General features: G+C 49.1%; 1 protein-coding gene across 4 annotated transcripts in view; it reads left to right on the plus strand.

The window, feature by feature from the left end:
* Positions 1 to 16,769, plus strand: part of SASH1 (SAM and SH3 domain containing 1) — a 730,341-nt gene that overhangs the window by 640,207 nt on the left and 73,365 nt on the right. For all 4 annotated transcript variants that reach the window (XM_058307625.1, XM_058307627.1, XM_058307628.2 and 1 more), the window contains 2 exons: positions 10,984 to 11,034; positions 11,153 to 11,202. In XM_058307625.1, coding sequence (XP_058163608.1) covers positions 10,984 to 11,034; positions 11,153 to 11,202 — 101 coding nt within the window. The remainder of the gene's footprint in view (positions 1 to 10,983; positions 11,035 to 11,152; positions 11,203 to 16,769) is intronic.

A 16,769-nucleotide genomic window follows, 5' to 3' on the forward strand; every position in this document is an offset into this window, starting at 1 on the left:
GGCCTGTTTCAGCGAGTTTTTAGCTAACCCTCGGGCACATGGGATGGCGCAATATCCAACTGCGGTGAGCACCCCGGCCACGGTGATAAGGGAGGTCAGGACAGACGGTGCCACCCCTTTCCATTTTCCGGACCAGCTCTCTAACCATCCCGTGAGTGGGTTGTCAATGCCAGAATTTTCTGCCAGTTCTTCAGTAAGGTGGTTAATCCTTACACCACTTTGGTGATAATCCCATTTGGGGCTGTATTATTGGGGATGAAGGTACAGCAACTGCCTTTTGGCATATTATACATCGTTCACTTACTTGTTTAGCCAAAGTATAAAGAAAGGCCCATTCATCCAAAATACTTAAGAACCAGATCACACATGGCCTTACCCCCCAGTGACTCCCTTGGTGTTAGACTGCTAATACCTCTCTCATCACTTGTTTATTCAAAATTTGTCTGCCTTCTGGAAGGAGGCACTTCCCTTGATCATCTAGGGTCGCTCCTAACTGCTCCAGCTCTCTCACCTCTTCAGAGAATGTGGGAATGGAGCATATCAGGATCAAAGGGGATCTAAGGGAGGCTTCCCTAGCCTCTCCATCTGATAACCTATTGCCCTTTTCTTCAAACGTATGAACTTTCTGGTGTCTGCATGCACCACTGATATTTCCCTGGTTAAGAGTAGATTGGCCAGCACTTGTTTTATTAATTCCCCATGGACTAGCCCTTTTCCTTTGCTGTTAATCCCCTCTTCCCAAATTTTCCCAAAGGTGTGGATCATCCCAAAGGCATACTTAGACTTAGTGTAGACTGTTCCATCTTTTCCTCTAATGCTTTGATGGCTTGATTTAATGCATACAGCCCACAAGTTTGAGCTGACCAGTCATTGGGCAGTTGGTCAGCTCTTTTACCTTACAAGTTAGTCCATCCACAGTTGCATAGCCACTGTGCCTCCTTCCTTCTAGGACCCTGGAGGACCCATCTATGAATGATTTTTCCTTTGAGTGCAGGGGAGGGTCCCTGAGGTCAGATCGGACTCGGGTCTTATACTCAGTCAGGTCTAAACAGTCATGCTCAGAGCCTCCATTTGGTCAGATCCCTTCCAGAGGAAGGAGGCCGGGTTTTGGCTATGGTCTGTTGTCAATACCAAGTCATTTTTTCCATTAGGATAGCCTCATACCTCAGAATTTGGGAATCAATCAGCCACCTTCCCACTTTCTAAGACAAAATAGTTCTTACCTGATGAGGGGTGCTAATGACAAAGGCTCCCCTGAAAGTCAACTTCCTGCTCTCTTCTACCAGGAGAGTGGTTGCTGCCACAGCTTGAAGGCATCCAGGCCATGCCCTGGAGACGGGATCCAGGATTTTGGAAAGGTAGGCTGCAGGTCTCCTCTGACCTTCCCAGATTTGGGTCAGAACTGCCAAGGCTGACCCTTAATCTATTGTAACAAACAGGTGGAAAGGTTTCTTAAGGGAATGGAGGGTTAAAACACGGGCCTGCACCAGTGTTCGTTTGAGCCCCTCTAATGCCCCTATTTTCCATTCTTTACATTTTAATTTGTCGGGCTCTTCCTCCAACAGTATTTGATATAACCCCTTAGTTTGGGATACATAAGAGTCTATCCATACTCTACAATCCCCTACAAATCCCAAGAATTTCCTTACTTGTCTTGTTGTCCAGGGAAGAGGTAATTCAGTTATGGCCTCAATTCTCTCTGGACTTATTTTCCTCTTTTCCTCACTGATGAGATGGCCCAGGTACTTGACTTCCCTTTGTACAAATTCTAACTTACATTCTGATACCCTTAACCCTTGATATCTCAAAAAGTTCAATAGGTTCTTTGTGGTTTGGGCCACCAACTGCCTTTCTTCAACTAATACTAGCAGATCATCTACATATTATAAAAGACTATTTCAGATGGAATTGAAAATTTCTCCAATACTTTTTCTAGTTCTTGCCCAAAGAGGTTGAGGGATTCCGTGAAGCCCTGGGGTAGGACCGTCCATCTGGACTGCTGCCTCCTTCTGGTGAAGGGACGCTCCCACTCAGATGTGAACAAGTCTCTACTCTCTGGGTCAAGGGGCAGGTCCAAAAGGCGTCCTTCAGATCTACTACACTAAACCATTCATGATGATGGGGATCTTACTGAGGAGGGTGTAAGGGTTAGGGACTACAGGGTGCCGAACCTGGGCGATTTGGTTAATGACCCTCAGGTCCTGCACCATACTCCAACTACCGTCTGATTTTTGGATGGGTAAGATAGGAGAATTAAAGGGGGACATAGAGGTTCTAAGAGTCCATCTCAAATGGCACCCTCAATGATGGGTTGAAGTCTCTGTCTCCCTTTTAGGGGAGTGGGATATTGTTTCTGACAAACAACTTCTCCTTCCTTCTTCAATTTGATCTTAATAGGAGGAACCTACAACCCGCCCCCCTTCACTTCCTTCACCCACACCTTCTACTTGATACCCTTTTCATCTTCTCAGTAAGTAAGACTAAAGCCCCTTCTTTCTGTCCATCTCTCACTCCCAACTCCAGCTGCATGGGTATTATCAGGTCCCTTCCCAACAAATTACTCCCAGCTTCTAGGATGTACAACAGAGGGCTCAGAATTTGGTTATCCTCCCAGTGAATATCAGTACGCTCAAAAATGGGAACTTTAAACCTCTCCCCTTTACTACCGAGACTGTGAGGAAACTACCAGAGAGTTTGGTCCCATCAGGAGGTAGTTCCTAGAACATCAAGCTCCTCCGGTGTCTGTCTAAAAATGTAATTTCCTCTTGCTATGGGCCCTCCTTTAGATTTGCTAGAGGCTCCCAGTGGGCTCTTGATATTAGGAGCCTCTGCCTCCCCCCCCCCCGCCCCGTCCTCAAAGTTCATCAGGGGTATGGCCCAACCTTCTTTTTTAAAATTTGGACACTCCCTCTTAAAATAACCAGGTTTCCCACAGTAATAACTCCCTGCAGAGTCCTGCGCTCTCTCAGCCCCTTTAGCCAGCTAACCCAGCCTACTCCCCTTCTCGTCTCTGCCTGCCTTCTCCCTGCCTGCCCCCTCCCTGCCTCGCTTCTAATCTTTTCTGGACCATGTGGTCGACCTTGCTCACCATGCCTCTGGCTCTCTGCTTCTGCTTTCCCCCTCCTTCCTCACAAACACTTTCTGAGAGGTTTATCCATCCATCCATCCATTTTCTGGATCTTTTTCTGAATGTCAGGCCAAGACCCCTTTACATAACTTACCTTTAGCATTCCTTTGGCCACAGGGTCATCAGGGTCCATTCCTGAGTATTTCCTCACCTGGTCCCTCAACCTTTGCAGGTAAGCAGAGAGAGTCTCATCTTTTTCTTGATTCACCTCAAAGGCCTTATTTAAATTTTGGGATTTAGGCATGTCCAATGTTATCCCCTATATAATGAGGTCACTAAATGCCTTCATTTATGCTCCAGTGCTCTGATCATTATTACCTCAGCTAGGGTCTACATTAGGGAACTTCTGTTCTGCTGCCACCACCCCTTGTCTGGTGGGTGCTGCCTTCCCACTCCTTCATAGCCGCCCTCCTCACCACCCCCCTTTCTCCTCCTGTAAAGAGGAAACTCAGCATAGACACTAGTTCAGACCAGTTAGGGCCCAGGAATTGACCCACTTGCTCAGCCAGCCCTGGTGGCTCTTGCATTAATGACTCCATCTCCTTCTTAAAGTTCCGACTTCGGTACTTGACAGTGGGGCATTTACATCACCAGTCTCCTGGCCCAATTGGTGCTTCAAACAAGGGATAAAGAGGCTCAATGGGGTATGTTCCCTCATCCTCTTTTCTTCAGGTGCCTTGTAGGAGGGAAGGTCCTGTATATCCTTCCTACATTATTCCAATTCCTTCCTTAACTGCTGGTGGGTTGTAACTGGTGGGGCAGTGGGCACCGATTGACCCTCTGGCTCCCTGGAGTTTTAGGTGGGTTCTGTTGGACCTTCTGAACCCACCAGTTCCTGCCCCTGGAGGAGAGGAGAAACACAGGAAGGAAGAAGGCTCAATAGAGGGTCCTAGGTTTTAGCTTTTTCAGACTTAGTTTCTGGGTCTGGAGTTGTGGCTTTCATGGGATAGAGAATGTCCTTCCTCCCCTTCCGCCACCACATGGCAGAGCCAGACCCATCCTTGGAAAAGGGTTTCTTTTCATTAACATAAAGTACAAGGTCAGCATAGAGCCAATCCTCATCTGCCCCGTATTTTGTCCAAAATACATTGGGCAGTTAAATGCTTTCTTTGGCCCAAATGTAACAGCAATACTTAATCATTTTCTCTTTATCCTTTCCTTTGGTCCAGTCATTATCATTCTAGTGTTTCAACATCCTCCCTAATGGACTGTCTGGAGGAATGTCCTGGGGGACCCAGCAGACACCCCCTTTCCTCTTGTCCCGGCCAGCCAATTGCCCCTATTCCCCATTCCGAGTCTTCCTTGGGTTTCTTTCTCTCAAACCTTTTTGCTTGGTCCGTCTCCAGCCCTTTCCCTCACGGGAGAAGGGAAACGGGAATTGGGACTCCTCACTGGCTTTGTGCAGTGTGTCACCCGTCTCATGCACACACAACCAACCCCAGACTCATCAGAGCTTCCCCCCACCAAGGCAACACCTAACAGTCCCTTTTCTTACCTTGGCCCATGAACAGGGCATCCTGGTCACCGAGAGGCAGGTTTTCCTTCCCTCTTCTCATCCACAATCAACAGATCTAAGTGTCTGGTCTCGGGTCCTTCCAGCTGTCAAAGGTGGGCCCCAGCGGCGGAGCCCCCGACACTGCTCAACAGCGGGGCGCGCCTTCCCCTCATCCGCCCTGGGGTCCCCCTCAGAAGCTTTGGATCCTGGACTAGCCCCCAAGATTGTTAGAAAGAAAGCTGCACCTGTAAGAGAACAAAAGCTCATCCAGTTGTGGAGGAGGAAAGAATTTTATTAACGACTTTGCAAGAATAGGCGTGCGACCTGGATAAAATGGCCGGCGTGCCAAACAGCAAGAAACAGTGATATTTATACCCTAAACCTAACACGCAGGCCCCTCCCTGTTCCCCACTGACTGGGTACCTCGGGTTACAGCCTACCCGAGAGGTTTAACTTACCTGGTCTCGCGCTGAGTCGCCCACGTTCCCTACATTCCAGCGGGCTGGGCGGGCTTGACACCACTTTTCCAATTCTTTTTTTTTTAAAGATTTATTTATTTTATTTAATTCCCCCCCCCCCTTCCCCCGGTTGTCTGTTCTCTGTGTCCATCCGCTGCGTCCTGTTTCTTTTGTCCACTTCTGTTGTCCTCAGCGGCACGGGAAGTGTGGGTAGCGCCATTCCTGGGCAGGCTGCACTTTCTTTCACGCTGGGAGGCTCTCTTTACGGGGCGCACTCCTTGCGCGTGGGGCTCCCCTACGCAGGGGGCACCCCTGCGTGGCACGGCACTCCTTGCACGCATCAGCACTGCGCGTGGGCCAGCTCCACACGGGTCAAGGAGGACCAGGGTTTGAACCACGGACCTCCCATATGGTAGACGGACGCCCTAACCACTGGGCCAAGTCCGTTTCCCAACTTTTCCAATTCTTGGCACCTAAGCTGCTAGAACCCCTTTTCCTCCCTCCTCCAACTGCAGAGCTGACTCAGCATCCCCTTCCTCTGAAAACTGAACCTCACCCTCCCCTTGGGACCGTGCAGGTCCTGGCCCAGGAGGTCCAGGAGGTGGGGCGGGGCCAGGGCTCTGCATTTCTGACCAGCCCCAGGTGCTGCTGCTGCCTCTGCCTGGGGATCTTCAGCCCAATAGCGGGGCCAGAGGGTGTGGTTGCTGGAGGTTTGCTTGACATAGGGTTTTAGGGTGAAAACGAAACCTAATGATAATCAAATGGTCCGTTTTTTTCATCGCCGTTGGAAAAACCAAACTAAACTAAGCCTTAAGTGATTTGGCTAGAGGTCTCCCAGGCAGAGCAGGGCTGGAGCGGGCTGGAGCAGGGCTGGAGCAGGGCTGGAGCGGGCTGGAGCGGGCTGGAGCAGGGCTGGAGCGGGCTGGAGCAGGGCTGGAGCAGGCTGGAGCAGGGCTGGAGCAGGGCTGGAGCAGGCTGGAGCAGGGCTGGAGCAGGCTGGAGCAGGGCTGGAGCAGGGCTGGAGCGGGGCTGGAGCGGGGCTGGAGCGGGGCTGGAGCAGGGCTGGAGCGGGCTGGAGCAGGGCTGGAGCAGGCTGGAGCGGGGCTGGAGCGGGGCTGGAGCGGGGCTGGAGCAGGGCTGGAGCAGGGCTGGAGCGGGCTGGAGCGGGCTGGAGCGGGGCTGGAGCAGGCTGGAGCAGGGCTGGAGCGGGCTGGAGCGGGCTGGAGCGGGGCTGGAGCGGGGCTGGAGCAGGGCTGGAGCAGGCTGGAGCAGGGCTGGAGCAGGGCTGGAGCAGGGCTGGAGCGGGGCTGGAGCGGGGCTGGAGCGGGGCTGGAGCGGGGCTGGAGCGGGGCTGGAGCGGGCTGGAGCGGGGCTGGAGCAGGCTGGAGCAGGGCTGGAGCGGGCTGGAGCGGGCTGGAGCAGGGCTGGAGCAGGGCTGGAGCGGGCTGGAGCAGGGCTGGAGCAGGGCTGGAGCAGGGCTGGAGCAGGCTGGAGCAGGGCTGGAGCGGGCTGGAGCAGGGCTGGAGCGGGCTGGAGCGGGCTGGAGCTGCCCTGGCCCCAGGCTGAGGACCTCCAGCGATTGAGATGGTGGGAGTGGGAGTGGGCTGTGGGCGCCTGTGGGGAAGCAGCAGCTATGGCAGGTCTGAGGGTCGCTCGGGATCCCCAGGGCAGGGCGAGGTGCCAGTCCTGAGCCTGAGCAGGGAAGTCCAGCCCTGGTTTCCATGGTGAAGGGAATTAGGATTTTCTGTGTGTCGATGGCCAGTTGCCTCAGGGGGCTGGCAGGGCCTCTGGTGGGAGTGGGACGTTCCCCCATGTGTTGCCCCTCCCTGGGCTTTCCCAGCATTCCCCCTCACCTGGGTGGAGGGCAGTAGAACGGGAGAAGGGGCGGGATGGTCCTCGGGCGGTGGTGGAGGGACGAGGGCTCGCCGTCCTTCCTGGGATGCGCCCACCTCCACTCAGGTTCCCACAACCTGGCACTCCTGTCCCCGTTTCCCGCAGTGTAAACTGAGCTTAAGTAACAGCAGTTAAAGTTGGAGAGTCCAGAATTGAGCAACCAGGGCTCTGAGCAGTAAGGGCGTGCTTGCTTTTCAGACAACAATAAAGAAGCAAGGATGTTTTTACGATTAAAACTTGGGGAGAGGGAACTGTTTAAAATTTGAGGCATAACCTACTAGAATTTGATAGGATAGACTCATTTACAATGGGGGGTAACTTTTCTGTTTTTTAAAGTAGGGTTTATCTCTGAGTTTCTCTGCCTTTTCATCTGTTTCTTTGTAAGGATCTGTCCCGAGGAAAAAAGAAAGCAACATGGTACACTTTGTGGCTTTGCAGTCATCCCATAAAATGGTAGCTCTGCCAGCAGCTCCTTTTCCCAGTAGTTTAGGGCTGGGTTGCCTCCAGCTAAGGGAACTCCCCCCTGAGAGGAGGCTCCCAGCCCCGAGCCTCGAGCCTCGGCTGAACCTTGCGAAGCCTGAGGTCCTCTCTCCATTCCACCACCTCCTTTTATTCCACTTGCAGGAGAGCTTGGCGTGGCTGAGCTGGGGACCCTGAGGTCGGAAGGGAGCGGGGTGTGCCCTCCACTTTCCCAGCGGTAAAGTTCACTTGGCTGCTGACCCTGGGAGTCTGACGGCAGGGAGAGGTGTAGATTTCCACGGATGGGTGTGTCCCAGGGCCCCTGGGCCCTGCGGTCTCTGAGGGCCGCTTCACATTTCACCCAAGCCCACCAAATGTGACATGCAGGTGCCTTCGTGTGCACATGTACCAGCAGGCGTAGGCACACATGCATACACACACTTGTGTTTGGGTTTTGGCAAACTACTGATTTCAACTCATGTTTGTTTTTTTTGCATCCATGTTGGATATAATAAGCATTTAGGGAAATGTTTTCAGAAATTTGCCAAGTTCACAGATGGATTTGAGATTTTATCACCCCACTACTTTTTTGTCATTTGATTCATTAAAAAAAAAATCTATATAGTACTATAGTTTATTTCATCAAAATATAAATAAGATAATTTTATTATGGATCTTTTCTATTAATCACAAAATGCTTGCATCATTTTCTGTGACACAAAAATATTTAATATAGGGCATGCCTAATTTGAGAAATTGTTTCCATTTTTATATTTATATTAATATTTCCTTTAGCAAATTTTGTTTTGGGGACTTTTATGGTTTTTAAAAAATATAGGAGTAGTACATACTTGAAAAATATGTGTAAGAATACTTTTCACATATTTTCTCCTGCATTTATAAACATACACATGTATAATTAGTTTAAAAACATATGTGGGATCTAGATACTGTATTCTTAAGCTGATCTTGATCTTTCATCTTAAAAATAATGAAATAGTACACAACTACCTGCTTAAAAACAGACAAAAGAGGCAAAAGAACTGAAGCCTAAATCACTGCTATTAACATTTAGTATGTAGCTTCCAGTTTTCCTGAGTATACACGTGTACATACACATACAAACATCAGGCACACATGCTGGGACATGTTTATATTTTGATTTAGTTTTCACTATTATACTTCATTGAGTTAAGAAGGTTTGCTTAAGAGTTTACTGTGGTTGCTAATGATACTGGTTATCCTTAAGTAATGCTTCTGTAAGTAGCTCAATGATGGTCAGAGTCCATGCAGCCACCTTTATTTTATTTTTAATATTTTAGCTGAGTTATAATCCCCTTATTTATAATGATGAGTTACTGGGATTGGCCACCAGTTTTGGTGGCTCTCTTAGGTACTTCTGGATCCTCACATCAAAAATGGATGCAAACCATGGCATTAGTTCTCACCAAATAGTGCTTAGAATACTCGGGTGAAAAGCCAGTGAGTGTATCAACTTCAGGAATGGTAAGGATGATTATTTACACTTGGGGGTGGTAATGAGTGCATTCCTGGTGAGATTCCTGTTGTGTTCAGCTTTGGAATGCATTTCTTCAGCATTCTGTCACAATATTTAGATGCAATAACTGAATTTGATGAACGTATTTTTTTCCCCAGTGACCAAAGAAAGTGCTCAGGTTATAGAAAAGGGTCACATTTTTGGTGATTATGTAAACTTTAATATTAAGAATTGTGATATTTGGTGATGTGATGCCTGGAGTTTTCTTCAAAGCAAAGTGGGGTGGTGTGAGAGATACAGCAGAGGACACATTGGGCCATTGCACTGCCCTCTGCTTGGTCCATAACAAGTTCAAAAGAAGAGAGAGAAACTATTTTGGTATTTCAGACTTCTAAGGGGTAGATTCACTCTGAAATATAATTCCAAGAGAAGCTACTTGAACAGACTATAAAAATCATGAATAATCCTCATGGGCAGTGTTGTGAGTAAATGGTTTTATCTCATTCCTCATTTTAAAAATGTGTGTGAACACCATCTCCTTGGTAGCTTGTATGGTGGCCAGTGCTTCCTGAGGACGTGCCACAGTACTGCCCATCAGTATGGCCTCTTGCATCTGGCGTGGCATGGCTCCTGAGCTGGTGCTCCAAGGCTCCTGTGGTGGAGCTCCATGGCTCCTGAGCTGGTACTCCAAGGCTCCCAAGGTGGAGCTCCATGGCTCCCGAGCTGGATCTCCATGGCTCCTGTGGTAGAGCTCCATGGCTCCTGTGGTGGAGCTCCATGGCTCCTGAGCTGGTACTCCAAGGCTCCCGAGGTGGAGCTCCATGGCTCCCAAGGTGGAGCTCCATGGCTCCTTAGGTGGAGCTCCATGGCTCCTGAGCTGGTGCTTCATGGCTCCCAAGGTGGAGCTCCATGGCTCCTGTGGTAGAGCTCCATGACTCCTGAGCTGGTGCTCCATGACTCCTGAGCTGGTGCTCCATGGCTCCCAAGGTGGACCTCCATGGCTCCTGTGGTAGAGCTCCATGACTCCTGAGCTGGTGCTCCATGACTCCTGAGCTGGTGCTCCATGGCTCCCAAGGTGGAGCTCCATGGCTCCTGTGGTAGAGCTCCATGACTCCTGAGCTGGTGCTCCATGACTCCTGAGCTGGTGCTCCATGGCTCCCGAGGTGGAGCTCCATGGCTCCTTAGGTGGAGCTCCATGGCTCCTGAGCTGGTGCGCCACCTTGGAGCACTGCCGCCCTGCTGGGAGGAAGCTCAGGCAGATGCACGGAGCTCCCGTGGGGTGTCTGGCCACAGCCCCTGCTGAGGTCCAGCTGTCAGCCAGCATCACCTTCTGTGTAAGTGAATGCGCTAGCTTCCAGATGATTCCAGACCTCCACCAGCCCTAGTGTCTTCCTGGTCAAGGCCCTAGACCCCATGGAGTAGAGGTGAGCCTTTGCTGCTGTCCTCGTTCCGAGTTCTTACCCACAGGATCCATAAGCATAGCACAGTGTGTCAGTTTATGCTGCTGCAGTAGACGGTTTGTTGCCTGGCAGTAGCTGCGGGCAGAACCAGGGTATGTTAGTGAGGAAGAGAGCACTCTTACTTCCCATGGATCGTTTCTTCCCGTAACCGATACTCCATGACAGTTTCAACGGTATTAACAATTTTTGCTATTTCCATCAACTCGGAGAGTTCCCAGTTGGGAGTCCCACCATGGACCATCAGTTGTTCTCTGAGTGAGCAATCAGGTCTCTCTCGTTTGTTCTCCGGAATCCGCCCATACAAGGGCTTCCTGCCCCATCCCCGAGTCACACTGGGTGAATTGGAGGCCGAGAAGGGGGAAGCCTCATGTGGAGACCAGCTAGGAAGCCCGTATGGAAACCACTTCAATTTTAAGAGACCAAACCTCTAATTTTAAAGGACTTTAGTGTTTCCAGAAAATCTGTATCTCCACACTCTCCTCCCACCATCCCCTTGTGTTTCCCAAATCCTCCCGTCTCCTCTTACACGTCCGTTTGTCTCTCTGGTGTGCCACGTTTGGAAGCCTCATTAAACCGCATCTGTTCTGTTTTAGGAGAAACCCGATGCCGGCCCCACGTCACGTCAGCTGCGGTCCCAGATCGAAGTAAGCACGATGCCTTTAATCAGCTACTTTTGCCTCTGTCTTTTTTTTAAAGTGATCTTCTCTAAAGTCAGATGAAGCTCTTCTCTGCCTCACTGACGCCACGAATCTTCTCTCCTAGGAGTCGCTGGGCTTCTGCAGTGCTGCGTCCACCCCGGAGGTAGAGAGAAAGTAAGTGGCCCCTTCCTGAGGGCAATGGGCCGGGGCTCCGGGCCGGGCAGTGGCCAGTGTCCGCGCCTGGAGCACTGAGCGGCTGGCCAGGAGTGTGGCTGCAACGCGTCCTGTCTGCCGGGGGCGTGCAGGAAGCTCTTGTTCTGCGTTCGCTTTTCGAGGTGGATGAAAGTCATGAAGAAGCCAGCACAAACATGAAACATGGGGCAGAGTCAGCAAGGAGCCGCCTGCACCTCAGTTTGGGGTGACACATGGGATGTTTCCTCTTGCAGGTCCTGTTTTCGCTTTGTAAGTTCCCCCTTCGTGGAAGGTAATTCCACGCTATATCTCGTACTTCCAGTATTTCTTTTAGGCAACTTAAAATAACAGGAACACAACCTTTCCCTTCTACTTTATTCCATCATAGTTACCCTAGAACATTCTGGATAAAAAACTCTGAGGGAGTTCAGGTATCCTGACAGCCACGGGCTTGTCACAGAGCCACCGCACAGCTTCAGGCCCAGAGAGGCGTCGGCCCGGCTTAGGGACGAGTACTTCTGGAATGAGCACACGTGTCAGGAGCAAACATATGTGCTCGTCTGTGCACGTGCATGTGCCAGCCCAGGGCAGCTTAGGGGCGCTGGCATCTCCTGAAGAGAAGAGGAGCGTGGAGGGTGGTGAGCGAAGGGCAGCCTGGCCCACTCGAGTTAGATGTACAAGGGACGTGCACTTCCTTTGTTCTGGGTGTGCGGTGGCGCCCAGGAGACCACAGGGTGGACAGGAGGCCAGGGTGGACGTGGTCTGGGCCTGGAGGTGGCATGGGGTGTTGACCGGGCCCAGGGCACAGATACGGGTTCTCTCGGCAAATGAACTCGTCAGGAAAGGGAGTGTTTGCCTGCTCTCCTCCGAGGGCGTGAGTCCCCAAATCTGCTGCCCTCCTCCGTGGGGAGCCGTTTGTCCTGACGCCTTTTTGAGCGAAAGAAAGCGCCTGTGTGGGCAGCTCACAGGCTCTGAGGGCCGCAGCTCTGCAGGGTGTGCTGACATTTTGACACGTGAATGGCTTATTTAGATGTGGGCATTTCCAAACGATTTGAATGTTTCCACACATTTTGTCCTTCCCTTCACTATTGATGATTTTTGAAAATTGTGGTGCTTTTGTTTTTACTTTAAAAAACTTTGATTTGAAAAAATGTTAAACCTACAGAAATGTTGCAGAACTTGCTCAGTGAACTCCCATACAGCCTTGAGCTAGACTACTAGTTTTTTCCCAACATTTTTTTCAAACTTTTAATTTAATTGTGTAATATAGAAAACTGAGAAACATAAGAAGCAAAGCACACAGAAGTCATTTAGATCACAAGCAGTTTTCAGTTTGACATATCCTTCTAGGTCCTGTGTGTAGACACACAACTGGGCATATGTTTTTATGTTGGCTTTGTGTTTTTCAGGAGGTACCAGGCATTGAACCTGGGACCTCGTGCAGGGAAGCAGGCACTCAACCACTGAGCTCTACCCGTTCCACTAAACTGATCCATTTTGGTATCTGGCCACATTTGTGTGCTCGTACTTCCTCCCCTGCACACGTGCACTGTGGAGAGCTGCGGGCCATCGCTGCCGAGCCCTGGGGGAGAGCTGTGTGCACACCCTCACTCAGCCCACGTCTCCCAAGAACAAGGTTGTTACTGCAGAAGCACAGAAGTAGCAGGGATTTTCCCCAATATCTGGTTCATACTCAGATTTCTCTAAGTGTACCAGTTGTATCGCTTACAGAGCACTGTTCAGTCCAGCTGTTCTCCTGTGACTTGTCACACTGACCGTCACGTCCCCCAGGCCTCCTTTGACCTGAGCAGCCGCTCAGGCCTTCCTTTGTCTTTCACAGTGTTCCCATTTTTAAAGAGTTCAGGCTAGTTTTGTGGACCTTTCCTCTTCTTTGCTGTTGTTCTTGTCTGCACGTCAGAGGCACAAAATGTCCTTCTGGTGACACTCGGTTTGACCATCCATTAGGTTGTGTCAGCCAGATTTCTTCCAGAAGTGCCGATTTCCCCTTGTTAACTAAGGAGTAATCTGGGAAGATGCCTGCAGTGGGCTGATCCTCTTCAGGTATTCTGGTTCCTGTGAGGACTGTGCGGTGGTGTTGGTAGCATTCTTTTTTTTTTTTTTTTTTTTTTAGCAATAAAAATGTATTGCTTTATTGGATTAATACTAAAAACAAAAACAAAACAGCTGTATACTGTTTACAAAAAAAAATACAACTATCATTAAGGGCAGAGAAGGACTAGAGGTGCAAGAGTAGAAAAATATAAGCTAGGCAAATATTAGCGACAAGCTTGTATGCTATATTAATATCAGTCTTTAAGGTAAATAGCACTGTCAGAAATAAAGAGACTTACAACCTAATGTTAAAATATTTAATTCACAGGAAGCACTCACAATTTTAAATTTGTATGCACTTAACATATCCCAAATCCACATTTACAGTGGAAGATTTTAACATGCATCTCTTGATAATTGAGAGATCAGGCAGATTAAAAGTAAGTAAGAACACAGAAGATTGGAGCAACACAATTAACAAGATACATCTAATGGACACATAGATAGAACCCCACAATTACAGATTGCACATTCTTTTCAAGCAGATGGACATTTATAAAAATCAGTCACATTACTAGACTGCAAAGCAAGTCAACACATGCTAAGGAATAGGTGTCAGGAAGGAAAAGTGGAAGATACTAGGAACGTGGCCATATGAAAGTAGCTTCTTTCCCCGCAACTCTCAACTCAAATCTATTTGCCCCTTCTGAACCTGGACAACTTCTCAAACCTAAAATCCACTGGGTGTGAATGAGACCTGGGGCTCCTGTGGGATTCACCAGATAGGAATGATTTGGGACTCTTTCTCCCATGGCAAGCACCTAGAAGACAGTCACATACGGGGGCAAGACCAAGACGGCTTGGGACTCCAGGGGCCTCCGCAGGGGAATGCCACTCTGCAGGCTTCTCCAAGCTGGGCTCAACAAGGAAGGGACTGAAGTGCTCCTGCCTCACAGGAAAGCTCTGACAACAAGCCTGAGCCCCAGGTAGCATTCTTAAATTGAGACCTTAATAATTGTTTTGATAATCTTCCAAAAGGTTTACTTTATTTTCAGATGAGGTATCACTCTTGAAACCCTAGGTCAGATTTTTATTTGAGTAGATTTGATGCAATATTTATGTTGAATAATCTGTATTCTTTGTACTTAAAAATTTTGTGAGTGCAAAATCCTGCTGTTCCTCAGATCAGAGTGCTTGCAGGCCTTTTTGCAGTTGGTTATCTGGTCGGCGTTGGCCAGCCGCAGTGTCTGAGTCAGCACTGCTGCTCTCTGGGCAGGAGTTGTCCTGTCTTTGTGTTCTGCAGACACAAGGACATGCAAACACACACAGCTGGTGACGCACCATGGCAGCTGCCCTGCGAAGTGCAGGCTGCAGCAGGCAGTGCTGGGCTGCTGGACCCGGCTCCAGCCACACGACCTGCCCAGTTAAAGGCCATTGTGGGGGTGGCATCTGGCACTAAATGGGTACAAGGGCCTGATTTCTGAAAAATCTGCTGTTACCCCAGAGGTAGTTTTTCCCAGTGGTGTTTAGCACTCAGCAGGGTTTAACATCTGAAGTGACAGGAATGCAGCTCTGGTCAGAGGGGCAGAGGCGCTGGGTTTCTTTAGCAGATGGGGAAGACAAGCAGCGAGAATCTGACACATCTGCTCTACAGCACACGGATAGTCCCATAGGCAGGCTGCAGTCCCAACTTCACCTGTGGCTGTACTGAGCTGCACAGTCTGTGCATGCATACATGTATGCACACATGCACACACCTGTGTATCTAAGTATGCACCTATATCCTGTGATGCAGTAGCCTGTACAGTCTGTGTGTACATATGTGTACACATATGAATACACATGTATATCTAATGTGCAATTGCATTGCTATGCTGTGCTGGCCTGCATTGGCTGTGCACTCATATGTGCACACACAAGTCCACATATGCACATGTGCATACCTAAGCCTACAGCTGTATCCCTATGATGTGTTGGCCTGTACATTCTGTGCATGTATGAACACACACATGTCTAAGCATACACACATATTCCTATGGTGTGCTGGCCTGTACAGTCTGTGTACATGTATACACAGATGTACACACATATATCTATAGTCACACAAATGTTCATATGCACATACCCATAAATTTATGTATACACATTTGTACATACATGTAGATCTGTGTATACGTGTATATGTTTATGTACATAGCCATATGTTTACACACATATTTATGTATACACACATGTATATTTAAGTGATGTGTACATACCCATTTGTATATATTTATGTATATGCACATGTATTTAGGTGCACACATATAAAATTTATTGATATATACACCATAAAAACATATATTTATGTATATACACTCACACATGTATTTTTTAATAGGGTTTGCCCTTCCAGCTTGACACAGTTCCCATCATCCTTATTTTCTTACAGTCTGTTTGGTCCCTTAATATACTTTCATGGAAAACATGATGGGCAAGCTTTCATTTGAGCATTTTCTCTGTGTGCCTCTTGATGTTGCCTGTTGATGAGATGACCAATCTTGGATTTGTGTCAACTGCCTGAAACGTTGAATGTTAGTTAAATTTCCTGTTACTCCAGCTCATCTCCAGAATGTCTGGATAGCAAAACTTTTTGGCTGTAAAATATCTTTATAACTATTTATTAAGAATGCTACAAATAACTGAGATCCTGACAAGTAGTGGCACAGACAAGAAGTTCCGACACATCCCCATTCCAGGGTTGGCGCCATAGCTCAGGTGTCTGGGGCCTCGACTCTGCCCATCCCCACCGCGTGGCTTTTGTCCTCCAGCCTCAAAGTGGCTGCTGCCTTTCCCAGTAGGAGTGGGAAGAGGAAGGAGGGAGTAGGCAGAGCAAAAGGCCAGCAGCTTCCTGGAAACCTGCATCACATGTTGTTGTATGACCTGCCCCACTCCAGGTCTTGCAGCAGCTGTTATTGCACCTGCTTTGTAGAGGACACTCCTTTCTGGGCCCTGGGACATGGGTGGACAGAACAGATGTGAGCTGCATGCAGCTCACATTTGAAGGGAGGGAGAGGTAACAGAAAAAATTATGGTGTTTTTAAAATGATGTTAGGGAGGAAAATAAGCAAAGAAAGGAGCCCAGAATGGAGTCAGAGTTTGGAGAAGGGAATGTTTTTAGCTGAGCACGTCACAGCCCTGAACGAAATGGGTTACTTTCCTAAGGAAGAAGGGAGAAGAAATGTGAGGTGGGAAACTGGCACTGTTTTCCAGGTAGTTTATTCTTAGATTGTATGTGCATACCGACAAAGCAGGGTACCTGAAGAGGAGCTGGCTGCGTGTCAAGCTGGTTCGGTGGCCTGGCTTCTAGGAAGCCAGCTCATGGGCTCGTCTGCTCGTTCCCAGGTCTGTCTAGACACCCTCGCCTTTATGGCGTCAGTCCTCGTGGACTGAAAGTTGGGAAAGAAAAAACCTCTCATAGTAGGTATTTTTACTGCATGCTCATGCATGCCAGGAGC

The sequence above is a fragment of the Dasypus novemcinctus genome, chromosome 11, assembly GCF_030445035.2.
Source record: "Dasypus novemcinctus isolate mDasNov1 chromosome 11, mDasNov1.1.hap2, whole genome shotgun sequence".
In the NCBI taxonomy this organism is placed as follows: domain Eukaryota; kingdom Metazoa; phylum Chordata; class Mammalia; order Cingulata; family Dasypodidae; genus Dasypus; species Dasypus novemcinctus.